This window comes from Dromiciops gliroides, chromosome 2, assembly GCF_019393635.1.
Source record: "Dromiciops gliroides isolate mDroGli1 chromosome 2, mDroGli1.pri, whole genome shotgun sequence".
Classification (NCBI taxonomy): domain Eukaryota; kingdom Metazoa; phylum Chordata; class Mammalia; order Microbiotheria; family Microbiotheriidae; genus Dromiciops; species Dromiciops gliroides.
Genome location: NC_057862.1, coordinates 473,023,420 through 473,038,335, shown reverse-complemented (window position 1 = coordinate 473,038,335; position 14,916 = coordinate 473,023,420). Strand labels below are relative to the sequence as shown.

General features: G+C 40.6%; 1 protein-coding gene across 2 annotated transcripts; it reads left to right on the top strand.

The window, feature by feature from the left end:
- The first annotated feature begins 4,247 nt into the window (after window positions 1-4,247).
- LOC122742893 (small ubiquitin-related modifier 2-like) lies at window positions 4,248-4,535 on the top strand. Of its 2 annotated transcripts, XM_043987468.1 has the most exons (2): window positions 4,248-4,401; window positions 4,459-4,535. In XM_043987468.1, exons 1-2 carry the CDS (start codon window positions 4,248-4,250, stop codon window positions 4,533-4,535), a joined length of 231 nt encoding a protein of 76 aa, XP_043843403.1. The 2 variants fall into 2 exon arrangements, with proteins under 2 accessions (XP_043843403.1, XP_043843402.1); XM_043987467.1 differs by having other exon boundaries at window positions 4,248-4,535.
- Window positions 4,536-14,916: the final 10,381 nt, after the last annotated feature.

The window sequence follows — 14,916 nt, the reverse complement described above, 5'->3', positions numbered from 1 at the left end:
TTGGAGAGGCACTAGGGATTAAGGGAGACAGCAACATGATCGTTGCATGAATATACATGACGACTGCCAACTCATTCTTTTCTTGGGGGATAGAAGGGGTGTGGCTGCAATGGTAGTAACTGTTAGGATAAACCCTATTAGGACTTTGCCTACAGCTGTGTTTGGATCTGGATAGAAAGTCTGTAAGAATTGGAGTCAAGAAAACCTGAGTACAATTTCTTGCCTCTGACTCATTCTAACTGTGTGACCATGGGCAAGTCACCCTTTTCTGACTTAGGCAACCATCTAAGACTCCAAGTTTCTGCATCAGTAGAAGGCTCTCCACCCCAAGTATTTCCTAACACCAATGGAATCACAGGTCCATACCAGGGAGGAAAAATACCTGCATGCACAAAATTTAATTTATTCACTCTAAAGAAAGTATGCTTGATCATTAATTATACTTGAGTTGCACTAGGTAAGAACTGATACGGAGTCACAGCTTCCAGAGCTTGGGAATCATTCTTTAGGCAATGAAAGTGTTAACCTCTGCTTCTTCTCCTGGTCTCCTCATGCTTTCCTCCAACAGTTTTTTTTTTTCAAATTAATAAAGTATTTTATTTTTTTCCCATTACATGTAAAGATAGTTCTCAACTTTTGTTTATACAAGCTTTCCAATTTCAGATTTTTCTCCCTCCCTCACCTCCCTCCCCCCTCCCCTAGACAGCAGGTAATCTGATATAGGTTATATATATATATATATATATATACATACATACATATATACATATACATACATACATATATACATATACACATAATAATATTAAACATATTTCTGCATTAGTCATGTTATAAGAGAAAAATCAGAGCAATGACAAAAAACCTCAAAATAACCTCTAACAGTTACTTCTAGTTTGCTGTTTGTTGGGAAACCAAATAATCCAGCTTGTTAGATAAACTCAGTCTGCTAAATAAAAATAAAAATGTTTCAATCTTTGACTGGTTTTACCTCCAGCCATTTATTTTATTGAATAAGTAAATATCAAAATGGTGGATCTGAATTGGAACACTAATTCATTGTTGGTGGAGCTGTGAACTGATCCTACCATTCTGGAGATCAATTTGGAACTATGCCCAAATGGCTATGGAGCTGTGCATACCTACCCTTTGACCCAGTAATACTAGTACTATATCCCAAAGACATCATAAAAAAGCGGAAAGGACCACATGTACTTTGTGGTGGCAAAGAATTGGAAATTGAGGGGATGCCCATCAATTGGAGAATGGCTGAACAAGTTGTGGTATATGAATGCAATGGAATACTATTGTGCTATAAGAAATGATGAGCAGGCAAATTTCAGAAAAACCTGGAAAGACTTCAATGGACAGATGCTGAGGGAAGTAAGCAGAACCAGGAAAATATTGTACATAGTAATAGAAGCATTGTGTAATGATCAGCTATGATAGACTTAGCTCTTCTCAGCAATATAATTCCAAAGGACTCATGATGGAAAATACTCTCCACATCCAGAAAAAAAGAAAGAAAAAAAACACCTGTGGAATCTGAATGCAGATTGAGCCACACTGTTTCTACTTTTTTGGTGGGGTTTTTTGAGGTTTTTTTTTCCTTTTCTTCTGATTCTTCTTTCACAACATGACTAATACAGAAATATGTTTAATGTGATTGTACATATATAACCTATATCAGAATGTTTTCTGTCTTGGGGAGGGGAGAAAGAAGAGAGGGAGGGAGAAAAACTTGGAACTCAAAATCTTATCAAAACAAATGTTGAAAATTATTTTTACATGTAACTGGAAAATGATAAAATACTTTTAAGATTTTTTTAAAATGGTGGATCTGCCATAAATTCACTGATCACAGATATGAAATATCCTCTTCTCTGGATCCCAGTTTTCCTGTCTATAAAATTAGGGATATTAATTCTGGTTTTGATTTTGTTTTTGTTTTTTGCGGAACAATGAGGGTTAAGTGACTTGCCCAGGGTCACACAGCTAGTGTCAAGTGTCTGAGGCCAGATTTAAACTCAGGTCCTCCTGAATCCAGGGCTGGTGCTTTATCCACTGCATCACCTAGCTGCCCCAGGAATATTAATTCTAAGGTCTTTGTAAGCTCTAAAAGAAATTAGAATGCTAAACTTGGGGTGGGGGTCACACAGAAAGAGGGCTAAATAGTCTGGAAAGACACTGAAATAGGGCATCTCTAATGGTAAGTGGGGCACAGAGATAATAGAAAGAGAAGCCAGTAAAGGAGACCCAGAAATCTAGCTTCCTCTCACATCTCTGACTATGGTCCATCTTTCTCCTTCACACATTAAAAACCCAACCTTCATCAAGAGTATTTAATCTGAGCCTCATTGAATGTCAAAGTTTGGAAAGGGATCATAAAGACTAAATGACTCTATGCCTTTATTTTAGTTGGGTTTTTTTGTTTGTTTGGTTGGTTTGGTTTTGTGATGAGGCAATTGGGGTTAAGTGACTTGCCCAGGGTCACACAGCTAGTAAGTGTCAAGTGTCTGAGGCTGGATTTGAACTCAGGTCCTCCTGACTCCAGGGCCGGTGCTCTATCCACTTCGCCACCTAGCTACCCCTATGCCTTTATTTTAAGGATGATGAAATAAATCAAGGACCAAAAAGGAGAGGTGACTTGCTCCAGCAATTGAATGACAGAGCTGAGGCTGGAGGCCAGGCCTCTTGTTTTCCAGACCTTTCCAGGACAACACCCAGATTCAGGTCCACTCAACCCGCCAACACACAAGCACACACACAGTGTAGCTCCCTGTCTTTGTGGGCCTACTCTAATAATAGGGACAATTAGAGGCAGCCTTGGTGTGTGGTGACCTGGATTTGAATCTGGCTGCTGACACAGCTTGTCTCTATGACCCTGGACAAGTCAATGAATCCCTTAATGCCCCCAGTCATTGCATTCTAAATTGCAAGGCAAGTGCCTAGATTGGTAGAGTAATTTTTCTACACCAAAGAAATCACAGCTCTGGACCATTAAAAAAAAAAAAAAAGAAACCCAAAACAAAACCCAAATCTCCTTAGTATAGGACTAAACTGATTCAAAGGAAAATCAGAACAAGTCACAATGACCCACTGAAGCATTTGAAGTCAGAAGACCAGAGTTCAAAACCCAGGTCTGCTCCTTACTCCGCATGTGACCTTGGGCAAGTTACTAAGCTCTGTGAGCCTCAGTTTCCTTATCTATAAAATGAGAGGTGTTGGACTAGATGACTCTCAGGCCCCTTCCAGGCTGAAATCTATGAGTCTATGGCCCTGGATTCCTCCTGGATTTTCTTCACAATGGGCATATGAGAAAGACATGAATATTATTATTATCCCCATTTACTGATGATGGTAACTACACACAATTGGTAAGTAGTGAGACTAAAGAATGAACCCAGATTTCCTGATCCCTAGTCCAATGTTCTTTCCATCAAAAACACAAGACCTCCTTGATCCAATGGATTTGCCTTTATTGATCAATGGAAGATTGCTTCTTTTCCCCTCATTTAAGACAGTTGCCATTTCCCAATAGAAAGAAGCAAATAAAATTTGGCTCTACACTTTCTTTTGTGTCTATATGTGTTTTAGAGATAGAGAGGAGGGAGGTGGGTAGGAGGCAGCTAACTAGGTAGTTCAGTGGATAGAGCACTGAACCTAGAGTAAAGAAGACCTGAGTTCAAATATGACCTCAGACACATACTAGCTGTGTGTGACTTGGGCAAGTCACTTAACCTCTGTTTTTTTTTCTTTTTTTTTTTTTTTTTTGCGGGGCAATGGGGGTTAAGTGACTTGCCCGGGGTCACACAGCTAGTAAGTGTCAAGTGTCTGAGGCCGGATTTGAACTCAGGCACTCCTGAATCCAGGGCCGGTGCCCCATCCACTGCGCCACCTAGCCGCCCCCACCTCTGTTTTTCTTAAAGGCAAATCTTTCCAGTATCTTTGCCAAGAAAACCCCATGGGCACACAAGAGGGGAGAGGGAGCGCAGAATGTACACTTCCTAAGTACCTCCACCGCTGCCACCGCCACCGCCTCCGCCTCCTCCTCCGCCTCCGCCGCCTCCGCCTCCTCCGCCTCCTCCGCCTCCTCCCTCCTCCTCCTCCTCCTCCTCCTCCTCCTCCTCCTCTTCCTCCTCCTCCTCCCCTGGTCCTGCTGCTGCTGCTTCTCCCCTTTCCCTTGGAGTGGACCATCCTCGTGCCTCTTTTGTGAAGCGGCGGCTGAGGAGACCCCTAGGCTCGCCATGGCCGAGGAAAAGCCAAAGGAAGGAGTCAAGACTGAAAGCAACAACCACATTAATTTGAAGGCAGCCGGGCAAGATGGTTCCGTGGGGCAATTTAAGATGAAGAGGCACACACCGCTTAGTAAACTAATGAAAGCCTATTGTGAACTACAGCGTTTGTCAATGAGGCAGATCAGATTCCGATTGGATGGGCAACCAATCAATGAAACAGAAACACCTGCACAGTTGGAAATGGAGGATGAAGATCCAATGGATGTGTTCCAGCAGCAGACAGGTGGTGTTTACTAAAAAGAGGACCTGCAACTCTACTCCAGAACTGTGCTCCCAAGGAAAACAATACATTCACAATTAGAAAACCAAGATTTGGTTCATCCACATCCTGACTACTGCAGTATAGTTTTCTCTCTTATTTGATTCCCTTCCCCCATTCCTTTATCGTACATAAAGTAACTGGTGTATGTGCACAGGCATAATGAGTATTTTTTTAACTAAATAGCCGATGGTGTTTTGATCAACATCAAATGGAGATGGGGAGGGGGAAAAACAAACTGGTTCTGTGAAAATACCCCTTTTCTCCATTAGTGGCATGCTCATTCAACTTTTATCTTTATATTCCAGTAAGTTATTTTGCTCTCACTGTTTAACAACAACAAAAAAAAAACACAAAAAAATCCTTGCATACCTTGTTTGATTGGATAATTTCAATGTTTTTCTTTTATCATTGTAAAACCAAGGACGATTTTATAACTTTTTTGTACACAGCTGTTACATGTAGGGCAATCTCTGTCTCTCAGTAGGGATAAATTACTATAAAGACATTGATCCTAGATAGTTTTCCCTTCAAGTCAAACATTTTGTTGTTTAAATAAACTTCTTGTTTAAAATTTTTTTAAAACCCCACAGACAGTATTACATGCCATGGCCCATGACTAAACAACAACAACCAATGAGGAGACAGCTTAAGTAACCCTCCACTGAAGTCCTGTTGTGATTCCTCATGGTGGCGAGATCACCCTGGCTTCTCCAATGTGATGCTAAGATTTGACAGGACCTGCCAGACTGTGGGTGGTGGTGGTGGTAGTAGTAGTAGTAGTAAATAATGATAATAATAAAAACTAACATTATATAGCAATGACTATGTGATTGGCACTATGTAAGCACTTTACCATTTTCTCATTTGATCCTCACAACAATCCTGGAATGTAGGTGCTATTATTTTCCCCATTTTTACAGATGAAGAAACTGAGGCAAACAGGGTTAAGTGACTTGTCTAGGGTCACATAGCTAGAAAGTAGCTGAGGTCAAATTTGAACTCGGGTCTTCCTGACTTTAGGCCCAGTGTTCTATCCACTGCAACACCTAGTAGGCTATATGTCTGTCCTAAAAAAGACCAGCCTACCTAAATTTGGAGAGTTTTATCACAAGGTAGACCACTTTCTGTGTGCAGAATACTGTTCTAGGGGATATATGAGAAGTTCCAATAAGATACAGGCAGAGACGGAACTATGGCAAAGTGAAAAGGGCTTTGCTGAAGGGTGCTAAATTTAGTAGGCACCAAGTTTAGAAGGGCAACAGCTCTTAGAATCTTTTAAATTGTAGAAACTGTAGAGCTTAATCCCTCATTATGGAGAATAACTAGTCAGAAGAGAAAGCTGAGAGCTTTCAGCTGGGGTGAGCTCCTCCCCTGCCAGCCTATTCTTCTCCTGGCCCTGCACCTTAGCTTCCCAGGCTTTGGTCTCCAGATAAGTCGCCTCAAATATGAGTCTATACCACGAACTATTCCTTTCCTAAGTGAGGGTTTGCCTTGGGTCCAGGGAATGGTTAGTGTCACTTGCCCTGAGCACAAAGGTCCCTACTTTTTTATATAGTTCTCAGGCTCAGCCTTTAAGGAGAATTAGAAGAACCTAGGCTTTCTAGTAAGACCATAGATGATAGAATACTAGAACTTTAACATGGGAAAAAGCCTTAGCGATCACTTAGGTGACTTCCACTACTTTATACCAAAGGAGGAAACTGAGGCACACGGAGAGAAAGTGCCCACTTTATCACACAGTGACTAAATGGTGGAGCTGGGACTATATTACAGTAAATGCCCTTTATTCATTTTTTTTTCTATAACAAATGTCATAGATCAAACATGCCAGAGAACAGTCTTTTAAACCACATGCCTAGGACCTTGAATGTTTCTTTGCAAGTGGTTACCAAGGGACTCCCCATTATCTCTGGCAACCAAACTAGCAACATTCTTGTCTCAGGGAAGTCCTGACCTAAGCCCATAGACCAAGGACCCAACTGAGAGACTAGGAGCTGCAGATAATAGTGAGAGTGATCAGTTATATAGCTCCTTATGGTCTACAAAGGGCTTTCTATTCTCTCCTTTAATTCTCACCACTACACTGTGAAACAAGGCTTATTATTCCCAGTTTACAAATTAGGCAACTGAGGCTTACAAAACTGAAGTGACTTGACCAAGTCATGATTCATGGGATCATGAGATCATGGGATTTAGTGCCTGGCACCTAGCAAGTACATTTTAAAATATTTGTTGATTGATTGATGATGGAAGGATTGATTGATCACAAAGGATCTAACTCAGGTGTTCTTATCCTTGTTTGTCTCATGGAACCCTTTGTCAATCTGGCAAAACCCTTCTCAGAAAAAAAAAATTGATGCATAAAATAAAATTCACAGCATTCCAAAGCAAAACAATTATATTGAAATAAAGTTGTGATTTTTTTCTCATCCAAGTTTATAGACCATCTGATCTATCCATGGACCCCAGTTAAGAACCTCTGATCTTACTTAATCCACTCATTTTACAGATGAGGAAAATGAGAAGTTATGTGACATGTCCAAAGTAACATTGCTAATAAGTAGCAGAAGTGGGATTCAGACCCAGATTTTGCCTGAGAGATCAGCAATCCCCAGCCTTATTTATTGTCCCTGCCACTTCCTCTATTCTTGTTCCTTGGTTTGCTAGAATTCTATGCAGGCAAGGCATTCTGGGGAGATAGTAGGATCCCCTCTCCCATCCTGCTCTGGGACCTCAGTGCCACGCCCCCCCTCTCCGCACACCTGTGCTCTCAAACTTTAGGAAGAATGAGGTACTCATTTTTCATCACACAAAAGGATTCGCACCCCAGCCTTAGATGAATGAGCATCTTTAACATTGCCCAGTGAAGGTGAGTTCATAACCTAGCACATGTATACAGGAAGTCACAGGTAGGATCAGAGATTTCAATCTGGCTGGGACCTTGAAGGTTATCTCGTCTAACCCCTTCATTCTAATGATGAGAAAGCTGAGCACCTCCCAAAGACAGTCTTCCACCATCCCAGGGATTTGTTGCATTGTCTCCCTGGACAAGATCTCTGGCCCGAGAAGGGATTGTTTGATCCCCTTCCCCCACAAGAACTAGGGTAAGAGTTTCAATCTCCTTTGTCCCATGCATTTCCACAGGGTTTATTGTTAGTAACTAGGCAACTGGGAGGGAGTGGGTGTTGTTATGAAACACCCCAGAGGTCCTTATCTGCCCTTCAGCTTTATCTCACATTACTCCCCGAAGCCAGAGGTTGCAGGCGAACAATATTATTTCAACATTTCCAACCCTCATCCCCACCTCACATTCTGTCCTGTTCTGTCCCTGCTTTTGGCATCATTGTCCCCATGCTTGGAATGGTCCCCTTGAGCCCCTCCCCACCGCAATCACAGTCTCTTGAAAATCCTCTTTCTTCAAGACCCAATTCCAGTCCCACCGCCCACCATGAAGAACTGATTTGCACAACCAAAAGCAATCTTTCCCTACTGGAACTTCTAGCAGTTTGTCTAGACCTCTCCTCTGCAGTTAAACATATTCTGCCTTGTATCATCTTTCCTTCCACTGAAGTGCTTCTCTGGGAAAATGCACCTCTCTCCTTTCTTAAAGAGGTGAGGAACTATGGCTGATGAATGTTGGATGTACTGTAGAAATGGTTGGTGTGGGGGCTGGGTTTTGATAAGTGAGTTATTACTTTAAAAATATTTTTGTGAACTGATCCTACCATTCTGGAGAGCAGTTTGGAACTATATCCAAAGGGCTATGGGACTGTTCATACCCTTTGATCCAGCAATACCACTACTAGGTTGTATCCCAAAGAGATCATTAAAAAAAGGGGAAAGGACCCAAATATGCAAAAATATTTATAGCAGCTCTTTTTATGGTGGCAAACAATTGGAAATAGAGGAGATGCCCATCAATTGGGGAATGGCTGAACTAGTCGTGGTATATGAATGTAATGGAATACTATTGTGTTATAAGAAATGATGAGCAGGCAGATTTCAGAAAAACCTGGAAAGACTTAAATGGACTGATTCTGAGTGAAATAAGCAGAACCAGGATAACATTGTATCAACAATACTGTGTGTTGATCAACTGTGATAGACTTAGCTCTTCTCAGTAATACGAATATACTCAATATATATACCAATACTCAATATACCCATACTCAATAATCCAAGACAATTCCAAAGGACTCATAATGGAAAATGCTCTCCACATCCAGAAAAAAACACAACTGTGTACTTTTTTTGGTTTTTGTTTTTAGTTTTTGAGGGTTTTCCCTTTTCTTCTGCTTCTTCTTTCACAACATGACTAATGTGGAACTATGTTTAATGTGATTGTACATATGTAACCTATATCAGACTGTTTTCTGTCTTGGGGAGGAAGAAAAATTTGGAACTCAAAATCTTATAAAAAACAATTGTTGAAAACTATCTTTACACGTAATTGGGAAAAAATAAAATACTATCCAGGGGGGAAAAGAAAAAAAAATGTATAAGTTAAAGTTTTCTTTATAAGGGAAGAGAGGAGAGACATAGCTGGAAAAGGTATCAACAAAACTGAGGCAACTAGGAGGCCCAGTGGATAGAGCATTGATTTTGGAATCAGGAAGATTTGAGTTTAAATCCAGCCTCAGACACTCACCATCTGTATGACCTTGAGCTAGTCACTTTGCCTCCATTTGCTGGTCTCCTCATCTGTAAAATGAGCTAAAGAAGGAAACAGCAAAATGCTCCAGTATCTTTGCCCAAAAAACCCCAAAAACTGGGTCACAGAAGAGTCAGACGTGACTGAAATGATGGAACAACAATCAATAAAAGAGAAAGTAAAAGAGAAAGAAAAGAAAAGGAGAGAGTAAGAGAGAGGAAGGGGAAGAGAAAGAAAAAGAGCAAGGAGAGAGAGAGGCAGAGATAGAAAGTGAGGGGGGAAGGGAAGAGAGAGTGAGAAAGTATGAGACAGAAGGAAGAAGAGAGTGAGAGAGTAAGGGAGAAAGAGAAAGAAATGAAAGAGAGAGAGAGAGAGATGCTTTATTCAACTGTGGAGGTGACCCTGGTTTCCTGAAAACTACCTGTGGAGTCTAGGCCCTGAAAAGTTGAACAAACTAGGAAAAGTCCATGAATGAGATCAATAATCAGCTACTTCTGAGGCCAGAAAAGCTCATCTGTAGAGAGCGAGCCACTAGAGAATGATTGTTGGTGACAATGGCTTCAGAAGGTATGGAGATCTGTGATCTCCATTAGTGGAGGGAGGAGTCATGATGATGAAACTGCGGATCTTCTGAAGTACATTATTGAAAGAAGGGTCTAATGACTTAGGAGTGTGGTGGAGCCAGCTATATTAGCTGGGGAGAGCTGGTTGTCAAGTTTTCAGGCTTGGCTTCAGAAATCAGCAAAGCTGTGTATGTACCAGGGCTTGATTTATTGTTTGGTTCATTGATGGAGAAAATGTTAATAATACAGATTAAATTGTAAAATGTGTTAGAGAGCCAGTTGTTAATCATTTACCAGCATACTCCTCTACTCTTCCTTTCTTTTTTTTGGGGGGGGAGGTTGTTTGTTTGTTTGGTTTTTGCAGGCTATGGGGGTTAAGTGACTTGCCCAGGGTCACACAGCTAGTAAGTGTCAAGTGTCTGAGGCCAGATTTGAACTCAGGTACTCCTGAATCCAGGGCCAGTGCTTTAACCACTGCACCATCTAGCTGCCCCCCTACTCTTCCTTTCTTTATGCTTAGTCAAATGGCTATTTGTTGAAATCAATCAGAAGCAGATCAGAAAACACCGAGTATCCAAGGAGAGCTACATCTGAGAGCCTTAGATCCATAGGATCCCACATTTGGAGGCAGGAGAAACTTTAGAGGCCAGGGGGTCCAATTGCCTCATGTTACAGATGAAGAAACTGAAGCCCAGATTGCTTAAGTGACTTGGGTCTTGTGTCTGGAAATATTATAGGAGAATCAGGGCCCCTACTGAGGCTGCTAGGTGGTACAGTGGATAAAGTGCAGGGCCTGGAGTCAGAAAGACCGCAGTACAAATCCAGCCTCAGACACTTACTAGCTGGGTGACCTTGGACAAATCACATAACCTCTACCTGCCTCAGTTTCCTTAACTGCAAAATAGGTTAATAAATAGCATCTATCTCCCAGGGTTGTCATTAGGGTAAGATAATATTTGTCGGGCGGCTAGGTGGCACAGTGGATAAAGCACCGGCCCTGGATTCAGGAGTACCTGAGTTCAAATCCGGCCTCAGACACTTGACACTTACTAGCTGTGTGACCCTGGGCAAGTCACTTAACCCCCATTGCCCTGCAAAAAAAAAAAAGAGAGATAATATTTGTCTTGAGATAATAATATTTGTAAAGCTCTTAGCATAGTACCTGGCACATAGTAAGTGCTATGTAAATACTAGTTATTATCATTATTATTACTCCTCATTCTGCTAATAACACTTGGAGTGAGTTGGTTTCCTGTAGCTAAATGGAGAGGGGAATGTTTGCCTGCTCTGGCAAAGGGACTTGGTCCACATAACCCAAAAAGAAGTTATCGATTTTTATTGGGGTGGGGAGAATAAGAAGGAATAGTAAAAGTAGTTGTCTGGCATTGGGTGGTCTTGTAGACCAGCCAGCCAGTTGGTGGGCTGAATTTTTCCCTTTTCCAGTGACTACTGTGGCATTCTAGGCTTTGGAGATTGTATTTGAAAAGTTTAGAGAGGTTGAAAATCCTTTCATGCGCTATATATACCACTTCCACATTCTGGGGGTAAGTGTGAAGAGCTCCAATAGATCTTCTGTTTTCTGAGAATTTGCTGTGGTTTTATTTTGTATTTAAACAAGTAATAACAGTGGAGGGAACACTGGATTTTGAATGAGAAGGTCTGTACATAGGAGGGAAATTCCAAATCTACAAATGATTTTATTAAATAGCTATTAGGAAAGGGAGGAAAGAAGGAAACAGGCATTTATTAAGTGCCGAGTGAGTGCCAGACACTGTGCTAAACACTTTAAAATATGAACTCATCTGATCCTCATGGCAATCCTGTGAGGTAGGTGCTAGAGAGCACTCCAGTTAAGGACTTTAGCCAAAGCCATAAATTTTTTTTTTAATTTTTTTTTTTTTTTTTAGTGAGGCAATTGGGGTTAAGTGACTTGCCCAGGGTCACACAGCTAGTAAGTGTTAAGTGTCTAAGGATGGATTTGAACTCAGGTCCTCCTGACTCCAGGGCCGGTGCTCTATCCACTGCGCCACCTAGCTGCCCCCATAATTTTTTTTTTAAAGCAAGATAATGACTTGTGCAAGGAGTACTGGTGGTGGTAGTAGTGGTAGTGGTAGTAATAGTACTACTACTACTACTACTACTACTACTACTAGTAATTTGACAAATGGAACCTAAAGTGGTTTATCTTTTCATGGAGTCTATGAAACAGCTAAGGTCCAATAATGGAATCCAAAGGCCTTCCATGAAAAACATCTATATGAACTCAGCCAACAATATGTCAGCAAAGAAATATGGAACAAATAGCTGAGTCATAAGGATTTGTTTATAGAAACAGAAGGGTTTATTATTGTAATTCAGGGCCAGGTCATTGCCATCAGAGATTGTAGAAGGCTTATGTCCTTATAGAACCCAGACATAGTGATCAATGTAGATTATATGATAGAAACTGTGCAAAACATAATTACAGACAGTAAAAATTTAGTCTATGTAGCAAGACATGACCTGGTGGTTAAAATTACACATCAGAAACTCACTAATATTTCATGGACTTACAGGGGACAAATCCCCATATTACAAATACAAGCCTTGAAATATCCTTAGAAAATTCAACCAATAAACTATGCATGATTTTGTCATAGACCAAACTGTTGCCCACAATCACTGAACATCACATTGATTCACAAAAATTAAAGAACAACATTTCGATAGATGTCACCAAACCACATGCTCATAATCTCCAAGCTACATGGATCAAAAAGCTTTCAAAATATAGAGCTCTAAAAGAGGAGATGGGAATCCGAAGGGCACAGGATGAGGTGCATATCGTCCTAGTTGTCCTGGCTTTTATGGGATGATGATGCTTTCAGTGAGCCTACAGAGCATAAGCTTATACCCTGATACTTTAATTCAATTACAAAAAGCAGTCATTTTATCTACCTGCAAAATAGTCCACAGGACATTAAATATAAAATGTAAACTAATCATAGAACAGTAACATGGCCCAGAACCATTTCTACCTGACATGCATTGAAAAGAGATGAGGGGGGAAAAAGAGATGAGAAGAATAAGAGGATAATAATAGCAAGTCAATAAATAGACTCTACTGGAACTGGCTTATCATTACATATATAACTTTTGCCCACAACAATGTGTAGAGAACATAGGTTTATAACAGTTTAAGACAATTTTTAACAGATGTTGCTGTAGGAGATTCTCAGAGCCTTTAGTCTCTAAGGATTGCAAAGATGTCAAAATACAGAGACCTAGTGGGAGAAACTGAAACCATTTAGCATCCCCATCATCCTGTCTGCTACTGGACTAGTCCCAAAGATGCCTTCATTAAGTCTATAGAAGATGAGCATCTATCTTAATACTTTTATTCAATTACAAAATGGTAGTTACTTTATCCAACTGCACAACAGAACACAAAACAGTGAATATAAAGCCCTAACAGCAGGGTAGGGACTTGTTCTCAAACCATTTTTCTCTGAACTCGATCCCAAAAAAAATGAGAATGAGATTATCGGTAATACCACACAAGGGGCTTCCTTACAACAATCTCATGAGGTTGGCAGGGGGTACATGGTATCATCTATACCTCATCACTGTATCTGATCATCTGTATCTGATTTTATTTTTATCTGACAGATGAAGATATAAATTCAGAGAGGGTAAATAATTTATTTGAAGTCATGGAGTCCAAGTTTTGGTACTATTTTTCTACCCCTGAACTTGTCCCTACATGTCTCTGTTGTAGTCACCCCGTTGGAACTTGCAGCTCCTTTTCCAATCAATCGCACACTAGTCAACTCAGCCAACTGCATAGAGGTTGCCAAGGCAATCAGAGATTATGTGACTTTCAGTTGTATAGTACTCTAGAAACACAAAGCATTGTAGAATCCCGTTTGTTCCAAAATATTTAAAGAATTCATAATCTAGCTGAGCAGGGGCTTCCTTCACTTAGAGACTAAAACTACTCTGCAATAGTACACATGCAGGGGCGGCTAGGTGGCACAGTGGATAAAGCACCGGCCCTGGATTCAGGAGTTCCTGAGTTCAAATCCGGCCTCAGACACTTGACACTTACTAGCTGTGTGACCATGGACAAGTCACTTAACCCTCATTGCCCTGCAAAAAAACCAAAACAAAATAGTACACATGCAGTAGTAGACATGTTGGGGAAGTTGCTATAACACAACAAAAATCATCACTCTGCCTCCAACCTACCGAAGAAAAGCCTCTTCAATTAGAGTTAATCTGGTACTCCACTGACAGGCATAAGGCCTATCATTGTCCCTTACTTAAAACCTTTACAGATCACTAGAAAGTGCCAGAATTTGGGCTCTTGTTATTATAGCCTCATTTAGAAACTGAGAGAGGCCGGCATCACAACTGTACCAAATGGAAGCATCGGGGAACAAGACGGAGAGTTAGCTCATTTGTTTCTCACAAATTATGTGTTTTTCAGATAAGGGAACTGAACTTCAAAGAGCCTAAGAGACTTGCACAAAGTCACATGACTAAGAATTATGCTTCTTATTTTGGTTTTAGTGTCTTTTCTACCTGCTACATACAGGTTGCTGTTAGATCTCATTATTTCATAATGTCGAGGTTTAGATATGTAGACATTACCTATATCATATGATAAAGTTACAGTTACCAATTACATTATCACATTTTTAAATAAAGGCTATCCACAAGGTCAGTCAGACCTGGGACCTCACCAAACTATGACACTTCCAAGATGCTAAATTCAGCAATTCCCTTCTCTGGTCCCAATCTCCTATCCTCCCACCTCTCCCCCACTCTCTCACTCCTTCTCAAGATCCATAACTAGAAAATTTTGTAAGACAAGTGGGCAAGGAGCATGAAGCATACCTCAGTTGTTGTGAGTGGGGTGAGACAGTGGCATGAGTCTGCTGCTGAGGAGGCCATGACAGATTGTTAACCGCTAGTTTTCTATTTTAACTAATGATTTTTTTTAAGTATTTATTTTATTCTGCACTTAAGAAAGAAAACAAGCATTTCCATAACAAAATGGGATAGAAAAACAGAGCATTACCCTGAGATTGCCAATCCACTATATGCAACTTGATATTCCTTTCAAATACACCAGTTATCTTACAATTTTCTTTTTTTCCC

Excerpts from the sequence above, each read along its gene's own strand:
- LOC122742893 (XM_043987467.1), top strand. The coding sequence starts at position 4,248 with ATGGCCGAGGAAAAGCCAAAGGAAGGAGTCAAGACTGAAAGCAACAAC.